Here is a 27,716-nt window from a genome sequence, read left to right on the forward strand (position 1 = left end):
TCTATACAATTGGCCAGAATATGGTTGTTCATTTTTACAAAGCCATACATATTGTTTATGCAGTGTTGAGGAATGTGAAAGAACACCCTTGATTATTTTTACTGTGATAACTTATTTTGCTTTTGTAAGCCAACACTTTTGAGATCAGTCAATAAATGCTTCTGGTATTGACTTATATGCTGCCCCTGTATTCATGTTGTTGCTGGACATATCTTTTTAAAAATGTGTGTAGGTCACCTAAATCATCAGAAAAATTGCCCCTCCTGATAATTTTTTCAGGAGCCGCCACTGGTATCAACTAATTATAAATTATTCCTGACTACAAAAGACTTAGGGACTTCATGTGTGTGCACTTTAGTACAGGGTTCGGGAGGGACATAAGGACTTTAGTGGTGTAGGACCATAGCTGGGTTGGTGGGGAAGAGCAAGAAGCCACTAAAGATGTTGTGGTAGTACGAGTCATCAAACAGCCCATACCCCCGGGGAAGCTCCATGTACACACGATCATCTTTCTCCAGCTGCAGAATCAGGGCACCTGATATGTACTCGTAACTACCATTGAAGTTGTCCTGGACGTTGTGTAGCAGCCGCTGTCCATTTTTGATCAAGTACACACCAAATTTCTGATAAGACATTCGTCCCATGGCGGTGAATCTGAAGTAGTAGACTCCTTTCACTGGTGCTCTGAAGATGCCTGTATCAAAGGAGAATCTGGGATAAACACTGTCCGTCTCTCATAGACACCGGAGCAGCCTGTTGGACATGTGTGTTTATAGAGTATATGAAGACTGTATGTGTTAGCGGTACATAGTATTGTTGCAACCCACTGGGCACACCACGTCATTTCAACGTGGAAATGTGGGTAATATTTGGTTGAGACGTTGATCAATGAGATTTCAACCTTTATTCACCCACTCAAAAAGACAGTCAGAAGTTTGTTGAAATCCCAATGTGTTATCACTATGCTAACAACCATCTAAAAGCACAACCAAATTCCAATGGAAAAACAATGTCTGATTTTTTGTTTAGTTGTCATCTAAATGTGTTATCACTGTACTTTCAACCATTTTTAAGCATAACAAAGTTAAAATGGGAATACAATGTCAGATATTTTGTATTTATACAACAAGTTAATGTGTTAGTTGTGTTAGTTTAGTTGTCATCTAAATGTGTTATCACTGTGCTTCATCTAATAGCACAAACAAATCACCTGGATTGCAGTTGAGATTACATAAAAAGTACATAGTGCAAGTGATCATTGCTGTTCAAGATTCAATGCAGATTATTATAGCAATTGTGAAGATCTCCACAGACCTGCGACCTTTGTGTGCTATCTTGACATGCACACTTTCTATGGTTACATAGGAAGACATTTAAAGTTACAGTAGGCTAACCTCAAAATGTGGCTATGGATGTGTTAATCATTTTAAGGTTGAATAAATACTGTTACAATAGTTTGTAAGATAGTCTTAAATTTAGGCTATTTACTGTATTACAAAAGTATTATTGAATTGTGTTTGGCTGACAATGCAACTTAATATCAACATTTGAAGGAGATTAATATTTTGTGCCACTGACTTAGTCTGGCTTTAATTCCAGTTTGTCTACAAATTAATAGTTGATATGTTGGATTCATGTCTCCATCTCAACCAAGAATCAAAGTTAAAGAATAGTACTAAATCAAATCAAACCTTATTTAAAGTGAATTTACATTTTCATTTGATGTAGTCTATTCTTTAACTTTGTTTGAGATGGAGACGTGAATCCAACATATAAATTATTAATTTGCAGACAAACTGGAATTAAAGCAAGACTAAGCTGAAGCGTTACAGATTCCGCGATAGAAATGTAAAGGTAATTTCCGATTGAGCCAACATATGCAGGTTTTACCGTGAATGCAGTCTCCACTAACGCGGGAACATTGCCTTTAAATTTCAATCACGCTGTAACGCTGAATTTCCGCAATAAGGTTGAATAAGTCAGTGGCACAGATGGAACTATCCAAGTAGAATATACATCTACTTCAAATGTTGATATTTGGTTGTGTTGACAACCAAACACAATTCAATATCGAGTTTGTCTTCAAATTAATAATTGATATGTTGGATTCACGTCTCCATCTCAACCCAAAATCAAAGTTAAAGAATAGGGTCTAAATCTAATCTAATCAAACTTTAAATGCACTTTAAATAAAGTTTGCTTTGATTTAGTCCTGATGGATGGAGAGGTTAATCCAACATATGAATGATTAATTTGTAGACAAATTTGAAATCAACCAAAGCTTGAAACCCTAAGTCTATATGTGTTGTCTATTTTTAGTTGAACCCTGGGTTGAATTGAAACAATAGCTGTAGATGACTTTGCAAATGCTATAATGGCCTAAATAGTATCATTAATGATATATATATATATATATATTTTTTTGTGTCATTTAGCAGACACTCTTATCCAGAGCAACTTACATGAGCAATTAGGGTTAAGTGCCTTGCTCAAGGGCACATCGACAGATTTTTCACCTAGTCGGCTCTGGGATTAGAACCAGCGACCTTTCGGTTACTGGCACAACGCTCTTAACGCTCTTAACCACTAAGCTACCCTTTGGAATGAATTCGCTAGCAACAGTGAATATTTAGTTATTAAGAAATCTCTCTATAATCATTCTCACAATAGTACGTTGGTAGTAGTCAGTGACAAATATCAATGCCGGGCTTGGTAAAACCCTGGATGGGAAACCAAAAATAGCTGTAGATAGATCAACTCTCCAGCAGGAGGTGCTGCCCAGCCTATTGTCTAATTTCTGATAGTGGATATAACGTTGAAGATCTGACGTTGTTTCCAAGGTACAAATTGAACATATTTGAGTTTTGTCTATGTTGAAAATTGGTTACAATGATGACATAATAATGTGATTGAAATTTTACTCTCAATACAACAGTTAATTACTTTTTTCTAATCCAACGTATAGATTCCTCATCACAATACATTGACAAATTACGTTGAAACAATGTTGATTCAAACAGTTTATGCCCAGTGGGAATGTAAGCCACGCCTGTAATATTGTTGCTGTATAAGCAGCACCTGTAGTATTGTTGCCGTAAGCTGCACCTGTAGGATTGTTGGTGTAAGGCTGTAAACTGTTACCTGAGGTTGTGTCGTAAGCATTGTCGATGTTGGTGAATACTTTTTTGTAGACCAGAGTTTTCTCTGAGTTGAAGGGTCCCACATATCCTGAGTTAGTCAAACCAACAGAGAAGGCCACATTCGTTCTGTCTGCAAACACAGGAGAGTACGCTTTATTTAGCCCATTTAACTATTATTAGCATGGTGTGTTTGTGTCCGTAAATGATGGATTGAGCTGATGGTTTTTGTATGTCACCTGCAATAATTCTCTTCAGTTCCTCCAGCTTGCTCTCATTGATTGTCACTCTGTTGTCCAAGCCTGAAATAGTATGAAAATGTTCAACAATAGGCCTAATCATTGTTATTAAACACATTATTTACCACAATGTATGTACAGTGAGGGAAAAAAGTATTTGATCCCCTGCTGATTTTGTACGTTTGCCCACTGACAAAGAAATGATCAGTCTATAATTTTAATGGTAGGTTTATTTGAACAGTGAGAGACAGAATAACAACAAAAAAATCCAGAAAAACGCATGTCAAAAAATGTTATAAATTGATTTGCATTATAATGAGGGAAATAAGTATTTGACCCCTCTGCAAAACATGACTTAGTACTTGGTGGCAAAACCCTTGTTGGCAATCAATCAATCAATCAATCAATTTTATTTTATATAGCCCTTCTTACATCAGCTAATATCTCGAAGTGCTGTACAGAAACCCAGCCTAAAACCCCAAACAGCTAGTAATGCAGGTGTAGAAGCACGGTGGCTAGGAAAAACTCCCTAGAAAGGCGAAAACCTAGGAAGAAACCTAGAGAGGAACCAGGCTATGAGGGGTGGCCAGTCCTCTTCTGGCTGTGCCGGGTGGAGATTATAACAGAACCATGCCAAGATGTTCAAAAATGTTCATAAGTGACAAGCATGGTCAAATAATAATCAGGAATAAATCTCAGTTGGCTTTTCATAGCCGATCATTAAGAGTTTGAAAACAGCAGGTCTGGGACAGGTAGGGGTTCCATAACCGCAGGCAGAACAGTTTAAACTGGAATAGCAGCAAGGCCAGGCGGACTGGGGACAGCAAGGAGTCACCACGGCCGGTAGTCCCGACGTATGGTCCTAGGGCTCAGGTCTCTCAGTTGGCTTTTCATAGCCGATCATTAAGAGTTGAAAACAGCAGGTCTGGGACAGGTAGGGGTTTCGTAGCCGCAGGCAGAACAGTTGAAACTGGAATAGCAGCAAGGCCAGGCGGACTGGGGACAGCAAGGTGTCATCATGCCCGGTAGTCCTGACGTATGGTCCTAGGGCTCAGGTTCTCAGAGAGAAAGAGAGAACGAGAGAATTAGAGAGAGCATACTTAAATTCACACAGGACACTGGATAAGACAGGAGAAGTACTCCAGGTATAACCAACTAACCCCAGCCCCCCGACACATAAACTACTGCAGCATAAATACTGGAGGCTGAGACAGGAGCGGTCCGGAGACACTGTGGCCCCATCCGAAGAAACCCCCGGACAGGGCCAAACAGGAAGGATATAACCCCACCCACTCCGCCAAAGCACAGCCCCCGCATCACTAGAGGGATATCCCCAACCACCAACTTACAATCCTGAGACAAGGCCGAGTATAGCCCACAGAGGTCTCCACCACAGCACAAACCAAGGGGGGGGCGCCAACCCAGACAGGAAGATCACGTCAGTAACTCAACCCACTCAAGTGACGCACCCCTCCCAGGGACGGCATGAAAGAGCACCAGCAAGCCAGTGACTCAGCCCCTGCAACAGGGTTAGAGGCAGAGAACCCCAGTGGAGAGGGGAACCGGCCTGGCAGAGACAGCAAGGGCTGTTCGTTGCTCCAGCCTTTCCGTTCACCTTCACACTCCTGGGCCAGACTACACTCAATCATATGACCTACTGAAGAGATAAGTCTTCAGTAAAGACTTAAAGGTTGAGACTGAGTCTGCGTCTCTCACATGGGTAGGCAGACTGTTCCATAAAAATGGAGATCTATAGGAGAAAGCCCTGCCTCCCGCTGTTTGCTTAGAAATTCTAGGGACAATTAGGAGGCCTGCGTCTTGTGACCGTAGCGTACGTATTGGTATGTACGGCAGGACCAACTCGGAAAGATAGGTAGGAGCAAGCCCATGTAACGCTTTATAGGTTAACAGTAAAACCTTGAAATCAGCCCTTGCCTTAACAGGAAGCCAGTGTAGGGAAGCTAGCACTGGAGTAATATGATCAAATTTCTTGGTTCTAGTCAGGATTCTAGCAGCCGTATTTAGCACTAACTGAAGTTTATTTAGTGCTTTATCCGGGTAGCCGGAAAACAGAGCATTGCAGTAGTCTAACCTAGAAGTAACAAATGCATGGATTAATTTTTCTGCATCATTTTTGGACAGAAAATTTCTGATTTTTGCAATGTTACGTAGATGGAAAAAAGCTGTCCTTGAAACAGTCTTGATATGTTCGTCAAAAGAGAGATCAGGGTCAAGAGTAACGCCTAGGTCCTTCACAGTTTTATTTGAGACGACTTTACAACCATCAAGATGAATTGTCAGATTTAACAGAAGATCTCTTTGTTTCTTGGGACCTAGAACAAGCATCTCTGTTTTGTCCGAGTTTAAAAGTAAAAAGTTTTTTGCCATCCACTTTCTTATGTCTGAAACACAGGCTTCTAGCGAGGGCAATTTTGGGGCTTCACCATGCTTCATTGAAATGTACAGCTGTGTGTCATCCGCATAGCAGTGAAAGTTAACATTATGTTTTCGAATAACATCCCCAAGAGGTAAAATATATAGTGAAAACAATAGTGGTCCTAAAACGGAACCTTGAGGAACACCGAAATGTACAGTTGATTTGTCGGAGGACAGACCATTCACAGAGACAAACTGATATCTTTCCGACAGGTAGGATCTAAACCAGGCCAGAACTTGTCCGTGTAGACCAATTTGGGTTTCCAGTCTCTCCAAAAGAATGTGGTGATCGATGGTGTCAAAGGCAGCACTAAGGTCTAGTAGCACGAGGACAGATGCAGAGCCTCGGTCTGATGCCATTAAAAGGTCATTTACCACCTTCACAAGTGCAGTCTCAGTGCTATGATGGGGTCTAAAACCAGACTGAAGCATTTAGTATACATTGTTTGTCTTCAGAAAGGCAGTGAGTTGCTGCGCAACAGCTTTTTCTAAAATTTTTGATCAATCACAGAGGTCAGACGTTTCTTGTAGTTGGCCACCAGGTTTGCACACATCTCAGGAGGGATTTTGTCCCACTCCTCTTTGCAGATCTTCTCCAAGTCATTAAGGTTTCGAGGCTGACGTTTGGCAACTCAAACCTTCAGCTCCCTCCACAGATTTTCTATGGGATTAAGGTCTGGAGACTGGCTAGGCCACTCCAGGACCTTAATGTGCTTCTTCTTGAGCCAGTCCTTTGTTGCCTTGGCTGTGTGTTTTGGGTCATTGTCATGCTGGAATACCCATCCACGACCCATTTTCAATGCCCTGGCTGAGGGAAGGAGGTTCTCACCCAAGATTTGACGGTACATGGCCCCGTCCATCGTCCCTTTGATGCGGTGAAGTTGTCCTGTCCCCTTAGCAGAAAAGCACCCCCAAAGCATAATGTTTCCACCTCCATGTTTAACGGTGGGGATGGTGTTCTTGGGGTCATAGGCAGCATTCCTCCTCCTCCAAACATGCTGAGTTGAGTTGATGCCAAAGAGCTCCATTTTGGTCTCATCTGACCACAACACTTTCACCCAATTCTCCTCTGAATCATTCAGATGTTCATTGGCAAACTTCAGACGGGCCTGTATATGTGCTTTCTTGAGCAGGGGGACCTTGCGGGCGCTGCAGAATTTCAGTCCTTCACGGCGTAGTGTGTTACCAATTGTTTTCTTGATGACTATGGTCCCAGCTGCCTTGAGATCATTGACAAGATCCTCTGTGTAGTTCTGGGCTGATTCCTCACCGTTCTCATGATCATTGCAACTCCACGAGGTGAGATCTTGCATGGAGCCCCAGGCCGAGGGAGATTGACAGTTCTTTTGTGTTTCTTCCATTTGCAAATAATCACACCAACTGTTGTCACCTTCTCACCAAGCTGCTTGGCGATGGTCTTGTAGCCCATTCCAGCCTTGTGTAGGTCTACAATCTTGTCCCTGACATCCTTGGAGAGCTCTTTGGTCTTGGTCATGGTGGAGAGTTTGGAATCTGATTGATTGATTGCGTCTGTGGACAGGTGTCTTTTATACAGGTAACAAGCTGAGATTAGGAGCACTCCCTTTAAGAGTGTGCTCCTAATCTCAGCTCGTTACCTGTATAAAAGACACCTGGGAGCCAGAAATCTTTCTGATTGAGAGGGGGTCAAATACTTATTTCCCTCATTAAAATGCAAATCAATTTATAACATTTTTGACATGCGTTTTTTCTGGATTTTTGTTGTTGTTTTTCTGTCTCTCACTGTTCAAATAAACCTACCATTAAAATTATAGACTGATCATGTCTTTGTCAGTGGGCAAACGTACAAAATCAGCAGGGGATCAAATACTTTTTTCCCTCACTGTAGCTTATCTTACCTGCATTTTCGGCAGTCATGTCTCAAGTGTATGTAAAACTAACAATGACTCAATAAAGTGAAGAATTATATACGCAACAATTATATACGCAACAATTATATACGCAACATGCAACAATTTCAATGATTTTACTGAGTTACAGTTCATATAAGGAAATCAATCAATTTAAATAAATTAATTAGTCCCTAATCTATGGATTTCACATGACAGGGCAGGGGCCCACCCACTTGGGAGACTGGCCCACCCACTGAGGAGAAAGGCCCAGCCAATCAGAATGAGTTTTTCCCCCCAAAAGGGTTTTATTACAGACAGAAATACTCCTCAGTTTCATCAGCTGTCCGGGTGGCTGGTCTCAGACGATCCCACAGGTGAAGAAGCCAGATGTGGAGGTCATGGGCTGGCGTGGTTACACGTGGTCTGCGGTTGTAAGGCCGGTTGGACGTACTGCCAAATTCTCTCAAACGACGATGGAGGCGGTTTATGGTAGAGAACTTAACATTCAATTATTTGGCAACAGCTCTGGTGGACATTCCTGCAGTCAGCATGCCAATTGCACGCTCCCTCAAATCTTGAGACCTCTGTGGCATTGTGTTGTGTGACAAAACTGCACGTTTAGAGTGGCTTTTTATTATCCTCAGCACAAGGTGCACCTGTGTAATGATCATGCTGTTTAATCAGCTTCTTGATATGCCACACCTGTCAGGTGGATGGATTATCTTAACAAAGGAGAAATGCTCACTAAGAGGGATGTAAACAAATGTGTGCATAAAATTTGAGAGAAATAAGCTTTTTGTGCATTTGGAAAAGGGGCAGGGGTGGATGTTTGTGAACATCTCTATGTTGTCATTTATACATGTATGTTTTGTATTGTTTAAAAAATAATACAAAATCGTACACAAAAAAACAACTTCCTGATTCTACCGGTGAAAAGAAAATGCGCTCGTACCGATCGCACTATATGTTTGTGTGCGTGTAGATATGGTTATCCTTGTTCCATAGAGCCATTGGACGTCTTTCAGCGATGTTCCTATTGGCATAGTCATTGCTAGATAGACAAGGTGACACATTTTTTCCAGCCTCTGAAAGACTACAGCTCGGTGTGGGGCCATGCTTCCTGCTCTGGACCCTCGTGCATCGTGCATTCGCTATGAATACCGGACCTTGTGGTACACAATGAGCATACGAATACACAGGAAGTTGAAACATCCTGATTCCACCCGTGAAATGGAAATGCGCATAGTACTATGTTGATAGTAATGATTATACACAGTGGCAGAGCTAAGGTGAAATTTCCTTTTAACCAAATGTTTTAATAGAGATTCACATCTCATTATTACCAGAATTCTCTTTCTTCATGTCCTCCAGCTGGCTCTCACTGGAACTCAGTCTGGCCTCCAAGGCTAAAATCACAGAGTAAGAAAATGTAGAATATTGAATTAATTAAGAGTGTTATTTAATGTCAAACAACATAATGTGTGTTTATATTATTTTTGTCCTATCAGTACCTGCATTTTCTTTCTTCACTTCCTCCACCTGACTCTCACTGGCTGCTACTCTGTTCTCCAGGGCTGACACTTCTGCTTCTTGGGCTGAAATGATAGAATATATTAGACTATATGTATCAATATCCAAAGGCAATCAAGGCAATATCCAAAGCTGTTTTCAATTAAGGAAATCATTATTTATTACATGTACCTGCATTCTCTTTCTTCAGTTCCACCACATGGCTCTCACTGGCTGTCACTCTCGCCTCCAGGGCTAAAAAGAAGCATTGCTAAATGTATCATCCATTACTGAGTTGAGACAAGCACTTATTTTGATGACTTGTAAATTCACAGTAGTCCTCTTTCATTTTTACCTGCATTCTCTTTCTTCAAATCCACAACCTGTGTCTCACTGGCTGTAACTCTAGTCCCCAATGCTGACAGTTCTGCTGCTTGGGCTGGAATCATAAATCAATGTTGTTAACATTTGTATTGAATGAATTATTAACCAAATCTTTTTTATAGAGATTCAGCTTTCATTCAGATTCACATCTCATTATTACCAGAATTCTCTTTCTTCATGTCCTCCACCTGGCTCTCACTGGAATTTAGTCTGGCCTCCAAGGCTAAAATCAGGAAAATGTAGAATATTTAAATAATTAAGAGTGTTATTTAACGTAAAACAACACAAGGGTGACGGATGTGAGTTTATATTATGTTTGTCCTTTCATTACCTGCATTCCCATTCTTCAGTTCCTCCACCTGTCTGTCACTGGCTGTTACTCGGGCCTCCAGGGCTAGAAAATAATTAATTACATTAATTAATTAAAGTGATAGTTCACTCAAATTACAAAAGTTCCTCCAGCTGGCTCTCACTGGCTGTCACTCTGGTGTCCAAGGCTGAAATTGTTTGAAAATGATCAACAGTAGGCCTAACCATTCTTATTAAACTCATGATTAAGCACATTGAACATAGCTTATGTTACCTGCATTTTCTTTCTTCACTTCCTCCACCTGACTCTCACTGGCTGCTACTCTGTTCTCCAGGGCTGACACCTTTGCTGCTTGGGCTGAAATTATCAAATATAGCATAGACTATATGTACCAATATCCAAAGGCAATCAAGGCAATATCCAAAGCTGTTTTCAATTAAGGAAATCATTATTTATTACATGTACCTGCATTCTCTTTCTTCAGTTCCACCACATGGCTCTCACTGGCTGTCACTCTCGCCTCCAGGGCTAAAAAGAAGCATTGCTAAATGTATCATCCATTACTGAGTTGAGACAAGCACTTATTTTGATGACTTGTAAATTCACAGTAGTCCTCTTTCATTTTTACCTGCATTCTCTTTCTTCAAATCCACAACCTGTGTCTCACTGGCTGTAACTCTAGTCCCCAATGCTGACAGTTCTGCTGCTTGGGCTGGAATCATAAATCAATGTTGTTAACATTTGTATTGAATTAATTATTAAGCAAATATTTTTTATAGAGATTCAGCTTTCATTCAGATTCAGATCTCATTATTACCAGAATTCTCTTTCTTCATGTCCTCCACCTGGCTCTCACTGGAATTTAGTCTGGCCTCCAAGGCTAAAATCGGGAAAATGTAGAATATTTAAATAATTAACAGTGTTATTTAACGTAAAACAACACAAGGGTGACGGATGTGAGTTTATATTATGTTTGTCCTTTCATTACCTGCATTCCCATTCTTCAGTTCCTCCACCTGTCTGTCACTGGCTGTTACTCGGGCCTCCAGGGCTAGAAAATAATTAATTACATTAATTAATTAAAGTGATAGTTCACTCAAATTACAAAAGTTCCTCCAGCTGGCTCTCACTGGCTGTCACTCTGGTGTCCAAGGCTGAAATTGTTTGAAAATGATCAACAGTAGGCCTAACCATTCTTATTAAACTCATGATTAAGCACATTGAACATAGCTTATGTTACCTGCATTTTCTTTCTTCACTTCCTCCACCTGACTCTCACTGGCTGCTACTCTGTTCTCCAGGGCTGACACCTTTGCTGCTTGGGCTGAAATTATCAAATATAGCATAGACTATATGCATCAATATCCAAAGGCAATCAAGGCAATATCCAAAGCTGTTTTCAATTAAGGAAATCATTATTTATTACATGTACCTGCATTCTCTTTCTTCAGTTCCACCACATGGCTCTCACTGGCTGTCACTCTCGCCTCCAGGGCTAAAAAGAAGCATTGCTAAATGTATCATCCATTACTGAGTTGAGACAAGCACTTATTTTGATGACTTGTATATTCATAGTAGTCCTCTTTCGTTTTTACCTGCATTCTCTTTCTTCAAATCCACAACCTGTGTCTCACTGGCTGTAACTCTAGTCCCCAAGGCTGACACCTTTGCTGCTTGGGCTGAAATATAGAAATATAGTATACTACATGTATCAACATCCAGAGTCAATCAAGGCAATATCCAGAGCTGTTAAATTACAATTGTTAATAACACATTGTATACATTTTTCAGTTTTTCATAACAATCTTATATGTACGTACATGCATTCTCTTCCCTCAGTTCCTCCACCTGGGTCTCACTGGCTGTCACTCTGGCCTCCAGGGCTGAAAATAAACATTGATAAACTAATCAACCAACCAACAATTACATTTCCGTCATTTAGCAGACACTCTTATCCAGAGCGACTTACAGGAGCAATTAGGGTTAAGTGCCTTGCTTAAGGGCACATCGACAGATTTTTCACCTAGTCGGCTCGGGGATTAGAACCAGCGACCTTTCAGTTACTGGCACAACGCCCTTACCCACTAAGCTACCTTCTCTCCCAATGATTTGAGAGAAGCACTACTTTTCATACCATTATATTCACAGCAGTCATCTCTCGTTATTACCTGCATTTGCTTTCTTCAGTTCTACCACCTGAGTCTCACTGGCTGTAACTTTGGTACCCAAGGATGACAGTTCTGCTGCTTGGGCTGGAATTATAAAAGTCAATATCCAGAGTTGGTGAGTGTTATTTACTATCAAACTACATGAATGTGAAGAATGTTCACTATTATATTAGTGTTGTTTCCTAAAATATCCCAGGTGTCATGGTTTTACTGATCATCTGTGATTTAGCTCAACATCGTTTTTATTGATTTATCTACCCCCCCCCCCCCCCCCCCCAAAAAGAAAAGTAAACATGTTATAATTAGTCCATTTTCGAAAGACTTAGCACAAAATTAAAGTGTTAACATTTGTAATGATTGTGATGCTCTCTATCTTACGTTCAGAACCTTTCATTGTGCATTCATTGTCTTTGAATACATCTTTCACATCAGAGTCATTCATGTAAACTAAGCACTTGGCACAATTTTGGTTCAGTAGTTATGAGCAGTTTGATTCAGTCATTGATTAAAATGATAAGATAATCCCGTAAAGAATTATGTGAAAATTGCAGTGTGAAAAGCACTGAACCTTGAGGTAAACCCAATTCGACTTTCGAGTGCTCAGATGATTTGGCATCTGACTTTACCAGCTCAATAAGAACCACAACACCACATTGTATCTCAAACATTTTCATTAATTCATAATTTCTTATCTTACCTGCATTCTCTTTCTTCACTTCTTCCACCTGACTCTTACTGTCTGTCACTCTGGTCTCCAGGACTAACACCTTTGCTGCTTGGGCTGAAATTACACAAATATATAATACTACATAATCTAGAGGCAATCAAGGCAATATCCAGAGCTGTTCATTTTAAACTGAGGAAATAATTAACTAAATCCTTTTTTATAACACATATTACCTGCATTCTCTTCCTTCAATTCCACCACCTGTCTCTCATTGGTTGTCACTCTGGTCTCCAGGGCTGAAAAGAAACATTGCTAAACGTATGTGGTCCTCTGTAGCTCAATTGGTAGAGCATGGTGCTTGTAACGCCAGGGTAGTGGGTTCGATCCCCGGGACCACCCATACGTAAAAATGTATGCACACATGACTGTAAGTCGCTTTGGATAAAAGCGTCTGCTAAATGGCATATTAATTATTATTAAATCAACCATTACTGAGTTTAGACAAGCACTACTTTTTATGGCATATACACTGAGTGTACAACACATTAGGAACACCTTCCTAATATTGAGTTGCACCCCCCCCCTTTGCCCTCAGAGCACCCTCAATTCGTTGGGGCATGGACTCCAAAAGGCGTCAAAAGCGTTCCACAGGGATGCTGGCCCATGTTGACCCCAATGCTTCCCACAGTTGTGTCCTTTGGGTGGTGGACCATTTTTATACACACAGGAAACTGTTGAGTGTGAAAAACCCAGCAGCGTTGCAGTTCTTGACACACTCAAACTGGTGCGCCTGCCACCTGCTACCATACCCAGTTCAAAGGCACTTAAATATTTTGTCATGCCCATTCACCCTCTGAATGGCACACATACACAATCCATATCTCAATTGTCTCAAGACTTTAAAATCCTTCTTTAACTTGTCTCCTCCCCTTCATCTACACTGATTTAAGTGGATTGAAGAAATTACGTCAATAAGGGATCATAGCTTTCACCTGGATTCACCTGGTCAGTCTATGTCATGAAAAGAGCAGGTGTTCCTAAAGTTTTGTGGACTCAGTTTATATTCACAGCAGTCCTGTCTCGTTATTACCTGCATTCTCTTTCTTCAGTTTCTCCACCTGGGTTTCACTGCCTGTGACTCTGGCACCCAAGGCTGACAGTTCTGCTGCTTGATCTGGAATTATATCAGTCAATATCCATAGTTGTAGTGTTTTCTTTATTATTATTATTTTTTTAGGGGGTAGATCAGCTTTAATATTGCAGATAGATTGTAACTTCCATCAATATAATTGTCTGAGTCACTTCCAATCCCCCACATGTTTTTTTTTCTCTCGCAAATATATATATACAGTGGGGAAAAAAAGTATTTAGTCAGCCACCAATTGTGCAAGTTCTCCCACTTAAAAATATGAGAGAGGCCTGTAATTTTCATCATAGGTACACGTCAACTATGACAGACAAAATGAGGAAAGAAAATCCAGAATATCACATTGTAGGATTTTGTATGAATTTATTTGCAGATTATGGTGGAAAATAAGTATTTGGTCAATAACAAAAGTTTCTCAATACTTTGTTATATACCCTTTGTTGGCAATGACACAGGTCAAACGTTTTCTGTAAGTCTTCACAAGGTTTTCACACACTGTTGCTGGTATTTTGGCCCATTCCTCCATGCAGATCTCCTCTAGAGCAGTGATGTTTTGGGGCTGTCGCTGGGCAACACGGACTTTCAACTCCCTCCATAGATTTTCTATGGGGTTGAGATCTGGAGACTGGCTAGGCCACTCCAGGACCTTGAAATGCTTCTTACGAAGCCACTCCTTCGTTGCCCGGGCGGTGTGTTTGGGATCATTGTCATGCTGAAAGACCCAGCCACGTTTCATCTTCAATGCCCTTGCTGATGGAAGGAGGTTTTCACTCAAAATCTCACGATACATGGCCCCATTCATTCTTTCCTTTACACGGATCAATTGTCCTGGTCCCTTTGCAGAAAAACAGCCCCAAAGCATGATGTTTCCATCCCCATGCTTCACAGTAGGTATGGTGTTCTTTGGATGCAACTCAGCATTCTTTGTCCTCCAAACACGACGAGTTGAGTTTTTACCAAAAAGTTATATTTTGGTTTCATCTGACCATATGACATTCTCCCAATCATCTTCTGGATCATCCAAATGCACTCTAGCAAACTTCAGATGGGCCTGGACATGTACTGGCTTAAGCAGGGGGACACGTCTTGCACTGCAGGATTTGAGTCCCTGGCGGCGTAGTGTGTTACTGATGGTAGGCTTTGTTACTTTGGTCCCAGCTCTGCAGGTCATTCACTAGGTCCCCCGTGTGGTTCTGGGATTTTTGCTTGTGATCATTTTGACCCCACGGGGTGAGATCTTGCGTGGAGCCCCAGATCGAGGGAGATTATCAGTGGTCTTGTATGTCTTCCATTTCCTAATAATTGCTCCCACAGTTGATTTCTTCAAACCAAGCTGCTTACCTATTGCAGATTCAGTCTTCCCAGCCTGGTGCAGGTCTACAATTTTGTTTCTGGTGTCCTTTGACAGCTCTTTGGTCTTGGCCATAGTGGAGTTTGGAGTGTGACTGTTTGAGGTTGTGGACAGGTGTCTTTTATACTGATAACAAGTTCAAACAGGTGCCATTAATACAGGTAACGAGTGGAGGACAGAGGAGCCTCTTAAAGAAGAAGTTACAGGTCTGTGAGAGCCAGAAATCTTGCTTGTTTGTAGGTGACCAAATACTTATTTTCCACCATAATTTGCAAATAAATTCATTAAAAATCCTACAATGTGATTTTCAGAAAAAAAAAATCTCAATTTGTCTGTCATAGTTGACGTGTACCTATGATGAAAATTACAGGCCTCTCTCATCTTTTTAAGTGAGAGAACTTGCACAATTGGTGGCTGACTAAATACTTTTTTCCCCACTGTATATATATATACACATACATATATAAAAATACATATACATATATATACACATATCCTTAAAAAACACATATCCCTTTATTACTTTCCAACCCCACCACCCCCATCATTAAAATGCAAATCAATTTATAACATTTTTGACATGCGTTTTTCTGGATTTTTTTGTTGTTATTCTGTCTCTCACTGTTCAAATAAACCTACCATTAAAATTATAGACTGATCATGTCTTTGTCAGTGGGCAAACATACAAAATCAGCAGGGGATCAAATACTTTTTTCCCTCACTGTATATAGGATGGCTGTCAATCCTTTGGTCCTTAAAGGAAACTGATATACTTTTTTATTTATCACAATTTTCTTTAACCAATTATGGTCTTTAATGCAGGGCCGACAGACAAGTTCCTAACTTTTTCCCTCTTCCATTTTTGCGGTAATGCTGCAATTATTTGGTTGTAATTTTGGGTAGAGCAGACATTTCCATATTTTTTTGTTAACCGCATGTGCGACGTAACTCCACCAGTCCTATCTATGATATCATTTACCAAGATTATACTTTTTTAAACATTCTTTCAAAAAATAATGTTTTTTTGATCAATTAGTATATTTGAGTTTAACCACAATATTTGTTGCATTATTTGTTCTGTCATTTCTGGAGGATTACATTGAAATTGCAACTAACTTTCTATGGCTTGTCTTAGAAATAGTGATATTTGGGAGATGATTTCCTTTTCAAATAACTGAAAGTGAGAGGTTGTAATCTGAATAAAGGGAAAACAGAAGTTTACATACACTAAGTTGACTGTGCCTTTAAACAGCTTGGACAATTCCAATTTTTTTTGTCATAGCTTTAGAAGCTTCTGATAGGCTAATTGACATAATTTGAGTCAATTGGAGGTGTACCTGTGGATGTATTTCAAGGCCTACCTTCAAACTCAATGCCTCTTTGCTTGACATCATGGGAAAATCAAAAGAAATCAGCCAAGACCTCAGAAAAAAAATTGTAGACCTCCACAAGTCTGGTTCATCCTTGGGAGCAATTTTCAAATGCCTGAAGGTACCACGTTCATCTGTACAAACAATAGTACGCAAGTATAAACACCATGGGACCACGCAGCCATCATATCGCTCAGGAATGAGATGTGTTCTTCCTAGAGATGAACGTAATTTGGTGCAAAAAGTGCAAATCAATCCCAGAACAGCAGCACAGACCTTGTGAAGATGCTGGAGGAAACAGGTACAAAAGTATCTATATCCACAGTAAAACGAGTCCTATATCGACATAACCTGAAAGGCCGCTCAGCAAGGAAGAAGCCACTGCTCCAAAACCGCCATTAAAAAGCCAGACTACGGTTTGCAACTACACATTGGAACAAAGATCGTACTTTTTGGAGAAATGTCCTCTGGTCTGGTGAAACAAAAATAGAACTGTTTGGCCATAATGACCATCATTATGTTTGGAGGAAAAAGGGGATGCCATGCAAGCCGAAGAACACCATCCCAACCGTGAAGTACGGGGGTGGTAGCATCATGCTGTGGGGGTGCATTGCTGCAAGAGGAACTGGTGCACTTCACAAAATAGATGGCATCACAAGGAAGGAAAATTATGTGGATATATTGAAGCAACATCTTAAGACATCAGTCAGGAAGTTAAAGCTTGGTCGCCAATTAATCTTCCAAATGGACAATGACCCCAAGCATACTTCCAAAGTTGTGGCAAAATGGCTTAAGGACAACAAAGTCAAGGTATTCGAGTGGCCATCACAAAGCCCTGACCTCAATCCTATAGAAAATGTGTGGGCAGAACTGAAAAAGTGTCTGCGAGCAAGGAGGACTACAAACCTGACTGAGTTACACCAGCTCTGTCAGGAGGAATGGGCCAAAATTCACCCAACTTATTGTGGGAAGCTTGTGGAAGGCTACCCGAAACGTTTGACCCAAGTTAAACAATTTAAAGGCAATGCTACCAAATACTAATTGAGTGTATGTAAACTTCTGATCCACTGGGAATGTGATGAAAGAAATAAAAGCTGAAATAAATCATTCTCTCTACTATTATTCTGACATTTCACATTCTTAAAATAAAGTGGTGATTCTAACTGACCTAAGACAGGGATTTTTTACTAGGATTAAATGTCAGGAATTGTGAAAAACTGAGTTTAAATGTATTTGGCTAAGGTGTATGTAAACTTCCGACTTCAACTGTAGGTAACTTACAGCAGGGCCATAAAACAGATGGGACTTCTCTTTGGTGTATGGGTCGCTCAGGTGGGTGTCTAGGATATAGGGTTGGGGACCGTTCCATCATGATAGGACAATAAAAAAATAGATTAGATGTATACTTTATTTTAAAATGTATTTCCCTCATCTGCACAAAATTGAAAGCTTTTTTTCAAAACCCCTGCTCACAGACATACGTTGGTTCTGGGATATGCAACCATTTCCTTTCTCACTCAATTAATGCCACATTTTTCCAAACACAAAAACGCACACCACACCTTCCATCACAATACATCCACACATACCCACATACTGTGCCTTCTATGTCTTCTGTTTGCTATGTTTTTATCTCCACTATCTTGATCACTATCTTGATTGTGTACTTGTGTTCTAATTAGTTATATTTGAAGATGTATTATTTTGCTTGTTATCCTTTCTTGTAATACCATCTTATCCCTTTATAAAATACTATAAATACTATAAATGTGTTTTATTATTACAATCACTACCATGGCTAGTATTGGGTGTTCCATTATTCGACTCCTCTGTTAGAACTTTCAGAATAGCCATGGAGTAGTCTTTGTGTCGTGGAACATTTGGTTGTCAACATACAGTTTATCGACTACGAGAGCAACACGCTTCCCTATTAATCTATTTTCCTTGAAGATTGGGTACAGAACTTTGCGCCGTTCTGCAATCTCCCTCGGGAACTGATCATTCATGCATATTTTCGTGCCAGCATATCTTTTACCTAGGCTTTTAACCATTACTTTATCCTTAAAGAAAGCAAATTTGGCAACGATTGGACGCTCATATCTCTGTCCTCTTCGTCCGAAACGGTGTACACGTTCGAGTTGGATTTTATTGACGGCATCGAGTGGGATTTGAAGCGCTGTAAGAAAGAAGTCCTTCACAATTTTTTTGGTAACCTCTCCTTCTTTTTCTTGGATACCCGTAAGTACTACATTAAGTCTTCTCTCAGAAAGTTGTTCTCCTTTTTAAGTTCCTTAACGTCCGTTTCTGTCTTAGTGACTGTCCCTTTTAGCTTTTTTGTATCTTTCTCCATTATCGCAGCTTTTTCGTCACTCTTTTCAAGACTCGCCTTAAACTCTTTTACATCATTACTGACCAACTCTAGTATGCCCAGTTTGTCATTTGTCGACTTCAACAGATCGCTTTCCACACTTACCAGTCCCAATGGTGAAAAGCATAAATCATCTGTATCAGTCGAGGAGTCACGTTTTCTCTTGGAGATTGATTCTCCTCGTTTATCCTCCGTCATGTTTGAGTGTTGCTTGTTGCTTGTTGTTGTAATATTTGTCGATACATTTCTCTAGCCTTATGATTTGTTTTGTGTTATTATCCAGATTGAATTTTATTACCCACGAGTATATAAAGTGCTAATATTTAGTCTAACTTACTGATATTGAATATTACGTTTTTATCTTGAGGTGATTCGCACCGCTGTGTATTCAATACGCCATCTTGTCCTAGCCCTTGTCCTAGCCCAGTTGTAGAGTGCTAAACTACACTCAGTGTAAAAATTGTACAGTAATTTATATTAGTGTTGTTTCTTAATACATCCCAGACCTCTAGTGGCGTGTATTCACGGATCCCAAGGGAAGCCAGGATACCCCCAAAAATTTACAAATAAATTGATATAAAATAAAACATATTTTGTCTCTGTTTCATAATTATCCTTCAATTCGCAAGAGGCTGAATGTATCTCGCCAGAGAAAGCATCCGAGCGAAACAGCACCCCTCTGTCTCTGTATGTGTAGCCCGTCTATCTGATGCTGTCTGGTCAAAAGGAGTATGTTATGATGTCTCTTCATGGTGTTGTGGGAACAAGGACATTTAGTAGATAGGTAATTCTTGGTGCCACAGAGACTGGATTCCAGTATGTCAAGGGAGCTTACTGGTGTTTATCTTAGAATGATTGATAGATGGGATATACTGACTTGGGGTACAAGATAATACCATCAAAGAAGGGAGTGCCAACTGATGGTTACCAGATGTTGTGGAAGCAATATGTAACAGGGTCTATAAGAATAGAGATATTTTCTTTGTCTAGTAGTTCGGATGACAAGAGGCAGAGCATGCTCCTTTTGTTAGACGAAGCCGGTACCGAATCTATGAAATATGTGTGAACTCTCCATCTAAGTGTTAAATATCTTCTTGCATCATGAATTACTTGATACCCAAGAAACTCATCATAACAGAGTATGAATGACATTGTTGCCGCCAGTGGCATTGAATGCAAGGAAGCCAGCGAGCATTTGTCCTCCCTTGGTCCTGGTGCACCACAAAAAAGTATAAAGGGAAGCCAGTTTGGATTTGGCTTCACACCAATCACATCACATCAAAAGAAAAACGTAATTGACAGAAACAAATTGAATTGTTGCATCTCGTTATGTTACTGTCCTCCGGCGGCTAGCTAGCTAAAATTGGCCCATTCCTAATTAACCATGGATGGAGATTTGGACTTACTTAATTCTCCTTACTGGCCAATGATTATAACGTAGATTCTGATCCAACCATAAATTCATACATTGTGCCTCTGGCCTGAGAGGATGGAAGTTCAATATGTAGCTAGATGTAGTAGGCTAATGTTAACTAGATGGCTAATCGTTGCCCATTAAGGGAAGTTAGACTAGCGAGCAAGCATTTTGGCCAGGTAGCCTAGGACAACAAAAACTAAAAGCGTGTACTGTATGACAGAGTCATAGACCGTTTCGGCAACATGAAAGAGAGATGGCGTTGGCGTTGGCGTTTCTCTACAAGTAGGGTGAGTCAACATGTTTATTCTACTTATGCACACACACACACACACACACACACACACACACACACCGAAATCAGTACCGTCGACAGCCACATGATATTTAGCTTACGTTGACTGGACAAAATTGTTTTTGGAATCTTTTAGTTTTCACTGTATTAGACTAAGCATAGGTGATTTGATGATGTTGAAATGTTGAAGTTGAAATTATGCTGGAATAGTGGAGGCAGCTCATGTTTTCTTTGCGACTTGCGGTAACTCTCCGGTGTTCTAAATCAATAGTTGTTCAGTAGTCCAAAAATGTCGGAAACATTAACTTGATTGACCATACTGTAGGTCATGTAACTTTGTTGCATGCAATATGCTTTGTGGACTCCACCAGACAGATGTTGCTCTCCGGTTTTGTGATTAAACAAAGGTGTGGTTGAATTGATTCTGCCATTGTCTTATTGTCTCGCCCTTAGGCCTATATTTCACAGTGGCAAGGCATATGAACTAACAGGTTATAGAGCAAACAACGCAATTATCACAACACAATCCCCCGACCTCAACCCAATTGAGATGGTTTGGGATGAGTCGGACCGCAGAATGAAGGAAAAGCAGCCAACAAGTGCTCAGCATATGCGGGAACTCCTTCAAGACTGTTGGAAAAGCATTCCAGGTGAATTTGGTTGAGAGAATGCCAAGAGTGTGCAAAGCTGTCATCAAGGCAAAGGGTGGCTATTTGAAGAATCTCAAATATAAAATATATTTTGATTTGTTTAACACTTTTTTGGTTACTACATGATTCCATATGTGTTATTTCATAGTTTTGATGTCTTCACTATTATTCTACAATGTAGAAAATAGTACAAAATAAAGAAAAACCATTGAATGAGTAGGAGTGTCCAAACTTTTGACTGGTACTGTATATGATGGTGTGTATGACATTATGGACAGTATATGAATAGTAAAGGTGTGTACAGCAGTAGTTATATAGGATGAGCCTTGATTAGAATACAGTATATACATATGAAGTGGAACAGTATGTAAACATTATTAAAGTGACCAATGTTCAATGACTATGTACATAGGGCAGTAGTCTCTAAGGTGCAGGGTTGAGTACCAGGTGGTAGCCGGCTAGCAACAGTGACTAAAGTCCAGGCAGGATACTGGGCGGAGGTCAACTAGTGTTGACTATTTAATAGTCTGATGGCCTCGAGATAGAATCTGTTTTTCAGTCTCTTGGTCCCTGCTTTGATGCACCTGTACGCCTTCTAGATGGTAGCAGGGTGAACAGGCTGTGCGCGGGTGGCTGAGGTCCTTGATGATCTTTGATGTCCTGGAGGGCAGTCAATGTGCCCCTGGTAATACGTTGGGCTGACCGCACCACCCTCTAGAGAGCCCTGCGGTTGCAGTGATACAGCCCGACAGGACGCTCTCAATGGTGCATCTGTAGAAGTTTGTGAGGGTCTTTGGGGCCAAGACACATTTCTTCACCACACTGTCTGTGTGGGTGGTCCATTTCAGGTTGTCAGTAATGTGCACGCCGAGGAACTTGAAGCTTTTCGCCCTTTCCACTGTCGATGTCAAATCGAATCAAATTTTCTTTGTCACATGTGCCGAATACAACAGGTGTAGACCTTACCGTGAAATGCTTACTTACAAGCCCATAACCAACAATGCAATTCTAAGAAAATAGAGAAGAAAATAGTTACACAATAAAATAACAATAATGAGGCTATATACAGGGGGTACCGGTACCGAGTCAATGTGCGGAGGAACAGGTGAGTTGAGGTCATTTGTACATGTAGGTAGGGGTAAAGTGACTATGCATAGATAATAAACAGCGAGAAGCAGCAGTGTAAAAACAAAGGCGGGGGGCGGGGTCAATGCAAATAGTCCGGGTGGCCATTTGATTAATTGTTCAGCAGTCTTATGGCTTGGGGGTAGAAGCTGTTAAGGAGCCTTTTGGACCTAGACTTGGCGCTCCGGTACCTCTTGCCATGCGGTAACAGAGAGAACAGTCTATGACTTGGGTGACTGGAATCTTTGACAATTTGTTGGGCCTTCCTCTGACACTGCCTAGTATATAGGTCCTGGATGGCAGGAAGCTTGACCCCAGTGATGTACTGGGCCGTATGCACTACCCTCTAGCGCCTTACAGTCGGATGCCGAGCAGTTGCAATACCAGGCTGTGATGCAACCGGTCAGGATGCTCTCGATGGTGCAGCTGTATAACTTTTTAAGAATCTGGGGATCCATGCCAAATCTTTTCAGTCTCCTGAGGGGGAAAAAGCGTTGTCGTGCCCTCTTCACAACTTTTTTTGGTGTGTTTGGACCATGATAGTTTGTTGGTGATGTGGACACCAAGGAACTTGAAACTCTCGATCCGCTCCACTACAGCCCCGTCGATGTGAATGGGGGAGTGTTCAGCCCATCTTTCCTGTAGTCCACGATCATCTCCTTTGTCTTGGTCACGTTGAGGGAGAGGTTGTTGTCCTGGCACCACACTGCCAGGTCTCTGACCTCCTCCCTATAGGCTGTCTCATCGTTGTCGGTGATCAGGCCTGCCACCATTATGTCGTCAGCAAATGTAATGATGGTGTTGGAGTCATGCTTGGCCACGCAGTCGTGGGTGAACAGGGAGTACAGGTGGGGACTAAGCATGCACCCCTGAGGGGCCCCTGTGTTGAGGATCAGCGTGGCAGATGTGTTGTTGCCTACCCTTACCACCTGGGGGCGGCCCGTCAGGAAGTCCAGGATCCAGTTGCGGAGGGAGGTGTTTAGTCCCAGGGTCCTTAGCCTAGTGATGTGCTTTGTGGGCACTGTGGTGTTGAACGCTGAGCTGTAGTCAATGAACAGCTCTCTTGATAGATAGTGTGGTCTACAGCTTATCATGAGGTACTCTACCTCAGGCGAGCAATACCTCAAGACTACCTAAATATTAGACATTGTGCACCAGCTGTTATTGACAAATAGACACACACCCCCACCCCTTGTCTTAACGGACGTAGCTGTTCTGTCCTTCCGATGCATGGAAAACCCAGCCAACTGTATATTATCTGTGTCGTCGTTCAGCCACGACTCAGTGAAACATAAGATATTACAGTTTTTAATGTCCCGTTGGTAGGATAGTCTTGAACGGAGCTCATCCAATTTATTCTCCAGTGATTGCACGTTGGCCAATAGAATGGATGGTAGAGGCGGGTTACCCACTTGCCAAGGCACCTTGATCTGTGCCCCCTGTATTTCATTATTTTCTTCATGCGAATGACAGGGATTTGGGCCTTGTCCGGGAGAAACATTATATCCTTCGCGTCAGACTCATTAAAGAAAACCTCTTCGTCCAATTTGAGGTGAGTAATCGCTGTTCTGATATCCAGAAGCTCTTTTCGGTCATAAGAGACGGTAGCATCAACATTATGTACAAAATAAGTTACAAACAATGCGAAAAAACAGCACAATTGGTTAGGAGCCCGTAAAAAGGCAGCCATCCCCTCCGGCGCCATCCTTTCTCGGATGGGGATGTGCTCCTGAAGTCCACGATCAGCTCCTTCATTTTGTTGATGTTTAGGGAGAGGTTAATTTCCTGCCACCACTCCGCCAGGGCCCTACAGCGACGTAGGCTGTCTCGTCATTGTTGGTAATCAGGCCTACCACTATTGTGTCATCTGAAAACTTGATGATTGAGTTGGAGACGTGCGTGGCCACGAAGTCATGGGTGAACAGGGAGTACAGGAGGGGGCTGAGCATGCACTCTTCCGGGCCCCCCGTGTTGACGATCAGCGTAGCGGAGGTGTTGTTGCCTACCTTCACCACCTGGGGTCGGCCCGTCAGGAAGTCCAGGACCCAGTTGCACAGGGCGGGGTTCGGACCCAGGGCTCCAAGCTTAGTGACGAGCTTGGAGGGCACTATTGTGTTGGAGGATGAGCTGTAGTCAATGAACAGCATTCTTACACAGATATTTCTCTTGTCCAGAAGGGATAGGCAGTGTGCGGTGCGTTGGCGTCAACGGTAGATCTGTTGGGGCAGTATGCAAATTGTAGTGGGTCCAGGGTGTCGGGTAAGGTGGAGGTGATATGATCCTTAACTAGCCTCTCAAAGCACTTCATGATAACAGAATAGTCATTAAGTTCAGTTACCTTCACTTTCTTCGGTACAGGAACAATGGTGGACATCTTGAAGCAAGTGGGGACAACAGACTGGGATAGGGAGTGATTAAATGTCCGTAAACACTCCAGCCAGCTGGTCTGCACATGCCCTGAGGACGCAGCTTGGGATGCCATCTGGGCCGACAGCCATGCAAGGTTTAACACGCTTAAATGTCTTACTCAGGTCGGCCACGGAGAACGAGGGCTCACAGTTGGCGGCACTGTGTTTTCCTCAAAGCGGGCAAAGAAGGTGTTTAGCTTGTCCAGGAGCAAGGCGTCAGTGATCGCGACATGGCTGGCTTTCCCTTTATAATCTGTGATTGTCTGGAGTCCCTGCCACATATGTCTCGTGTCTGAGCTGTTGAATTGCGACTCCACTTTGTCTCTGTACTGACATTTTTCCTGTTTTATTGTCTTACGGAGGGCATAGCTAGACTGTTTATACTTGTCCATGTTCCCAGTCACCTTGCTGTGGTTAAATGCGGTGGTTCGCGCTTTCAGTTTTGCGCGAATGCTGACATCTATCCACAGGGTTTTGTTTGGATAAGTTTCTAATCGTCACAGTGGGAACAACATCCTCTATGCACTTCCTGATGAACTCAGTCACCGAGTCAGTGTACACATCAATCCTATTCTGGAACATATCCCAGTCCGCGTGATCAAAACAATCTTGAAGCATAGATTCCGATTGGTCAGACCAACGTTGAACAGTCCTTACCCGGGCACTTCCTGTTTAAGTTTCTGCCTATAGGAGGGGAGGAGCAGAATGAAGGCGTGATCTGATTTGCCGAGGGGAGGGCGAGGCAGGGCCTTGTAGCCAACCCGGAAGGGGAAGTAGCGCAGTAGGTGTGTTGATAAAACTTTGGTAGCTTTTTCCTAAGATTTTCTTTATTAAAGTCGCAGGCTACAACAAATGCGGCCTCAGGATATGCAGTTTCCAGTTTGCACAAAGTTCAGTGTAGTTCTTTCAGAGCAATCGTGGTGTTGGCTTGAGGGGGAATATACATGGCCGTGACGATGACTGAAGATAATTCTCTCGGGAGGTAATGTGGACGGCATTTGATGGTGAGATATGCCAGATTGGGAGAACAAAAGGACTTGAATTACTGTACGTTACCACAATCACACCATGAGTCGTTAATCATGAAACATATATCTCCGCCTTTCTTTTTCCCGGAGAGTTCTTTCTTCCTGTCCACGCACTGTACGGAGAACCCCGCTGGCTGAATGGAGGAGGACAGTACATCCGGAGAGAGCCATATTCCGTGAAACAGAGTGTGTTACAGTCCCTGATGTCTCTCTGGAAGCAGATCTTCGCCCTGAGCTCATCTATGTTATTGTCCAGGGACTGAACATTAGCGAGTAATATACTCGGAAGAGGTGGTTAGTATGCACGCCTCCTGAGTCAGACTTAAAGCCCACTCTTTTTCATCGAAGGCGTCTTGGAGCAGCCCCTGGGATCAGTGGAACTGCCTCAGGGGGTACAAAAAAGGATTCAATTCAGGAAAGTCTAATTTCTGGTCGAAATGCTGGTGAGGTGACCGGCAAAATTATTTTTGGCTGTAGGTAATAAATACAGATGAGTTGCGCTGTTACCCACAACATTTTTCAGAGAAATCAAATGATGATATCGCCTTCATAATATTCAGCACTGCATGCGCTTTCTGTCCACATGGGCACCGTTGGGAACGTCCCGTGCTATGTGGTGATTGGCTCGTGATTTTCTAGTGTCGAAGGAGGTTGAACCAACGAGACCATCAGATTCTCCAGGAGAATTTCAACCAACAGCCTCCAACACACTTCCGACATGCTCCGAATTTGTATTCACAAGTAAATATATAGTTCATATATATTTACTTCTAGCCGAGTCGGCTAGAAGTAAATCTCCCTTTAGGGATAGCAGGGATCCAAGCACTTAAACTTTTACTGCAGTGGGCTAAATCAGGGTTACACAGAGTGATTCTTGGTAGTCTTAAACAAACCTGTACCATGTCAGATATAGAGTTGAAATGTATTACATTTTCAGTTTGCATCAGAAGAAGACTGAAATATAACAAAACTGTTTGACATTGAAACACAGGATTTTCGCCGTTAAATAAAATGGTGCAGAGAGAAAAATGTGATGTTTTATAATGCTATTCTACACATTTGTCATGAGGCTAAGAGGAAATGTAGTTTTTAAGCTAATTTCCTGCTATTCTATACATTTTGCCATGAGGCTGAAAGGAAATTGTGCAGGTTTTGCTATCATATGCTATCTGGGGGCCCCCCAACCTCCAGCCCTGGGACACGTGCCCTGCATGCCCCTTCAGTAATCCGGCCCTGTTTATGAACACCCAATTCAACTTTAGAGTGCACAGATTATTTGGTATCTAACTTTACAAATTGATACTGGCCGTTGAATCTGGTGTTGAATCGCCACCATTCGTCAACACCCAGTGATCTACTACGCACAGCCGACATTTGCTATGTTGTATCTTTCCTTTTAAAGAAAATAACCAAAAACACCACACCAGCTCTCACACATTTTCATTAGTTCATCATTTCTTATCTTACCTGCATTCTCTTTCTTCAGTTCCTCCACCTGATTCTCACTGGCTGTCGCTCTGGTTTCCAGGGCTGACAATTCTACTGATTGGCCTTGAATTATATAAATATCATTGATAATGCAAGTCAACTTCCAGAAGCAATAGGCAATATCCAGTACAGAGCTGTGTATTTTTCTATTGAACATTATGTCATTAGCTATTACCTGCATTCTCTTTCTCCAATTCAGCTACCTGCCTCTCACTTGAACTCAGTCTGTCCTCCAAGGCTAAAATCACAAAGTAGGAAAATAAGAGTGAATCATGTGAGTTTATACTGTACAAGTCCTGTCCTTTCATTACATGCATTCCCTTTCTTTAGTTCCTCCACCTGTCTGTCACT

General features: G+C 41.7%; 1 protein-coding gene and 2 long non-coding RNA genes across 6 annotated transcripts; all 3 read right to left on the minus strand.

Annotated features, from left to right (window-relative positions):
• Window positions 1–290: 290 nt before the first annotated feature.
• LOC311113530 (uncharacterized protein) lies at window positions 291–27,716 on the minus strand. 4 transcript variants are annotated; one of them, XM_084156772.1, is made up of 9 exons: window positions 27,541–27,716; window positions 27,345–27,428; window positions 13,812–13,895; window positions 12,955–13,017; window positions 12,752–12,835; window positions 12,055–12,138; window positions 3,377–3,439; window positions 3,142–3,270; window positions 291–694 (listed from the first exon to the last, which is right to left on the minus strand). In XM_084156772.1, the coding sequence occupies exons 1-9, from the start codon at window positions 27,680–27,682 to the stop codon at window positions 387–389; spliced, it is 1,041 nt and encodes a 346-aa protein (XP_084012898.1). In that variant the 5' UTR covers window positions 27,683–27,716; the 3' UTR covers window positions 291–386. The 4 variants fall into 4 exon arrangements, with proteins under 4 accessions (XP_084012898.1, XP_084012900.1, XP_084012899.1 ...); XM_084156774.1 differs by lacking the exon at window positions 12,752–12,835; XM_084156773.1 differs by lacking the exon at window positions 13,812–13,895 and having other exon boundaries at window positions 27,541–27,714.
• LOC311113531 lies at window positions 9,919–10,382 on the minus strand. The gene is made up of 3 exons (XR_014611014.1): window positions 10,352–10,382; window positions 10,160–10,243; window positions 9,919–9,970 (listed from the first exon to the last, which is right to left on the minus strand). It is a non-coding gene; the product is annotated as an uncharacterized lncRNA (long non-coding RNA).
• LOC311113700 lies at window positions 10,886–11,349 on the minus strand. Its single transcript, XR_014611025.1, has 3 exons — window positions 11,319–11,349; window positions 11,127–11,210; window positions 10,886–10,937 (listed from the first exon to the last, which is right to left on the minus strand). It is a non-coding gene; the product is annotated as an uncharacterized lncRNA (long non-coding RNA).

This window comes from Coregonus lavaretus (genome assembly GCF_964263955.1).
Source record: "Coregonus lavaretus genome assembly, chromosome: 40".
NCBI classification, from domain to species: Eukaryota; Metazoa; Chordata; class Actinopteri; order Salmoniformes; family Salmonidae; genus Coregonus; species Coregonus lavaretus.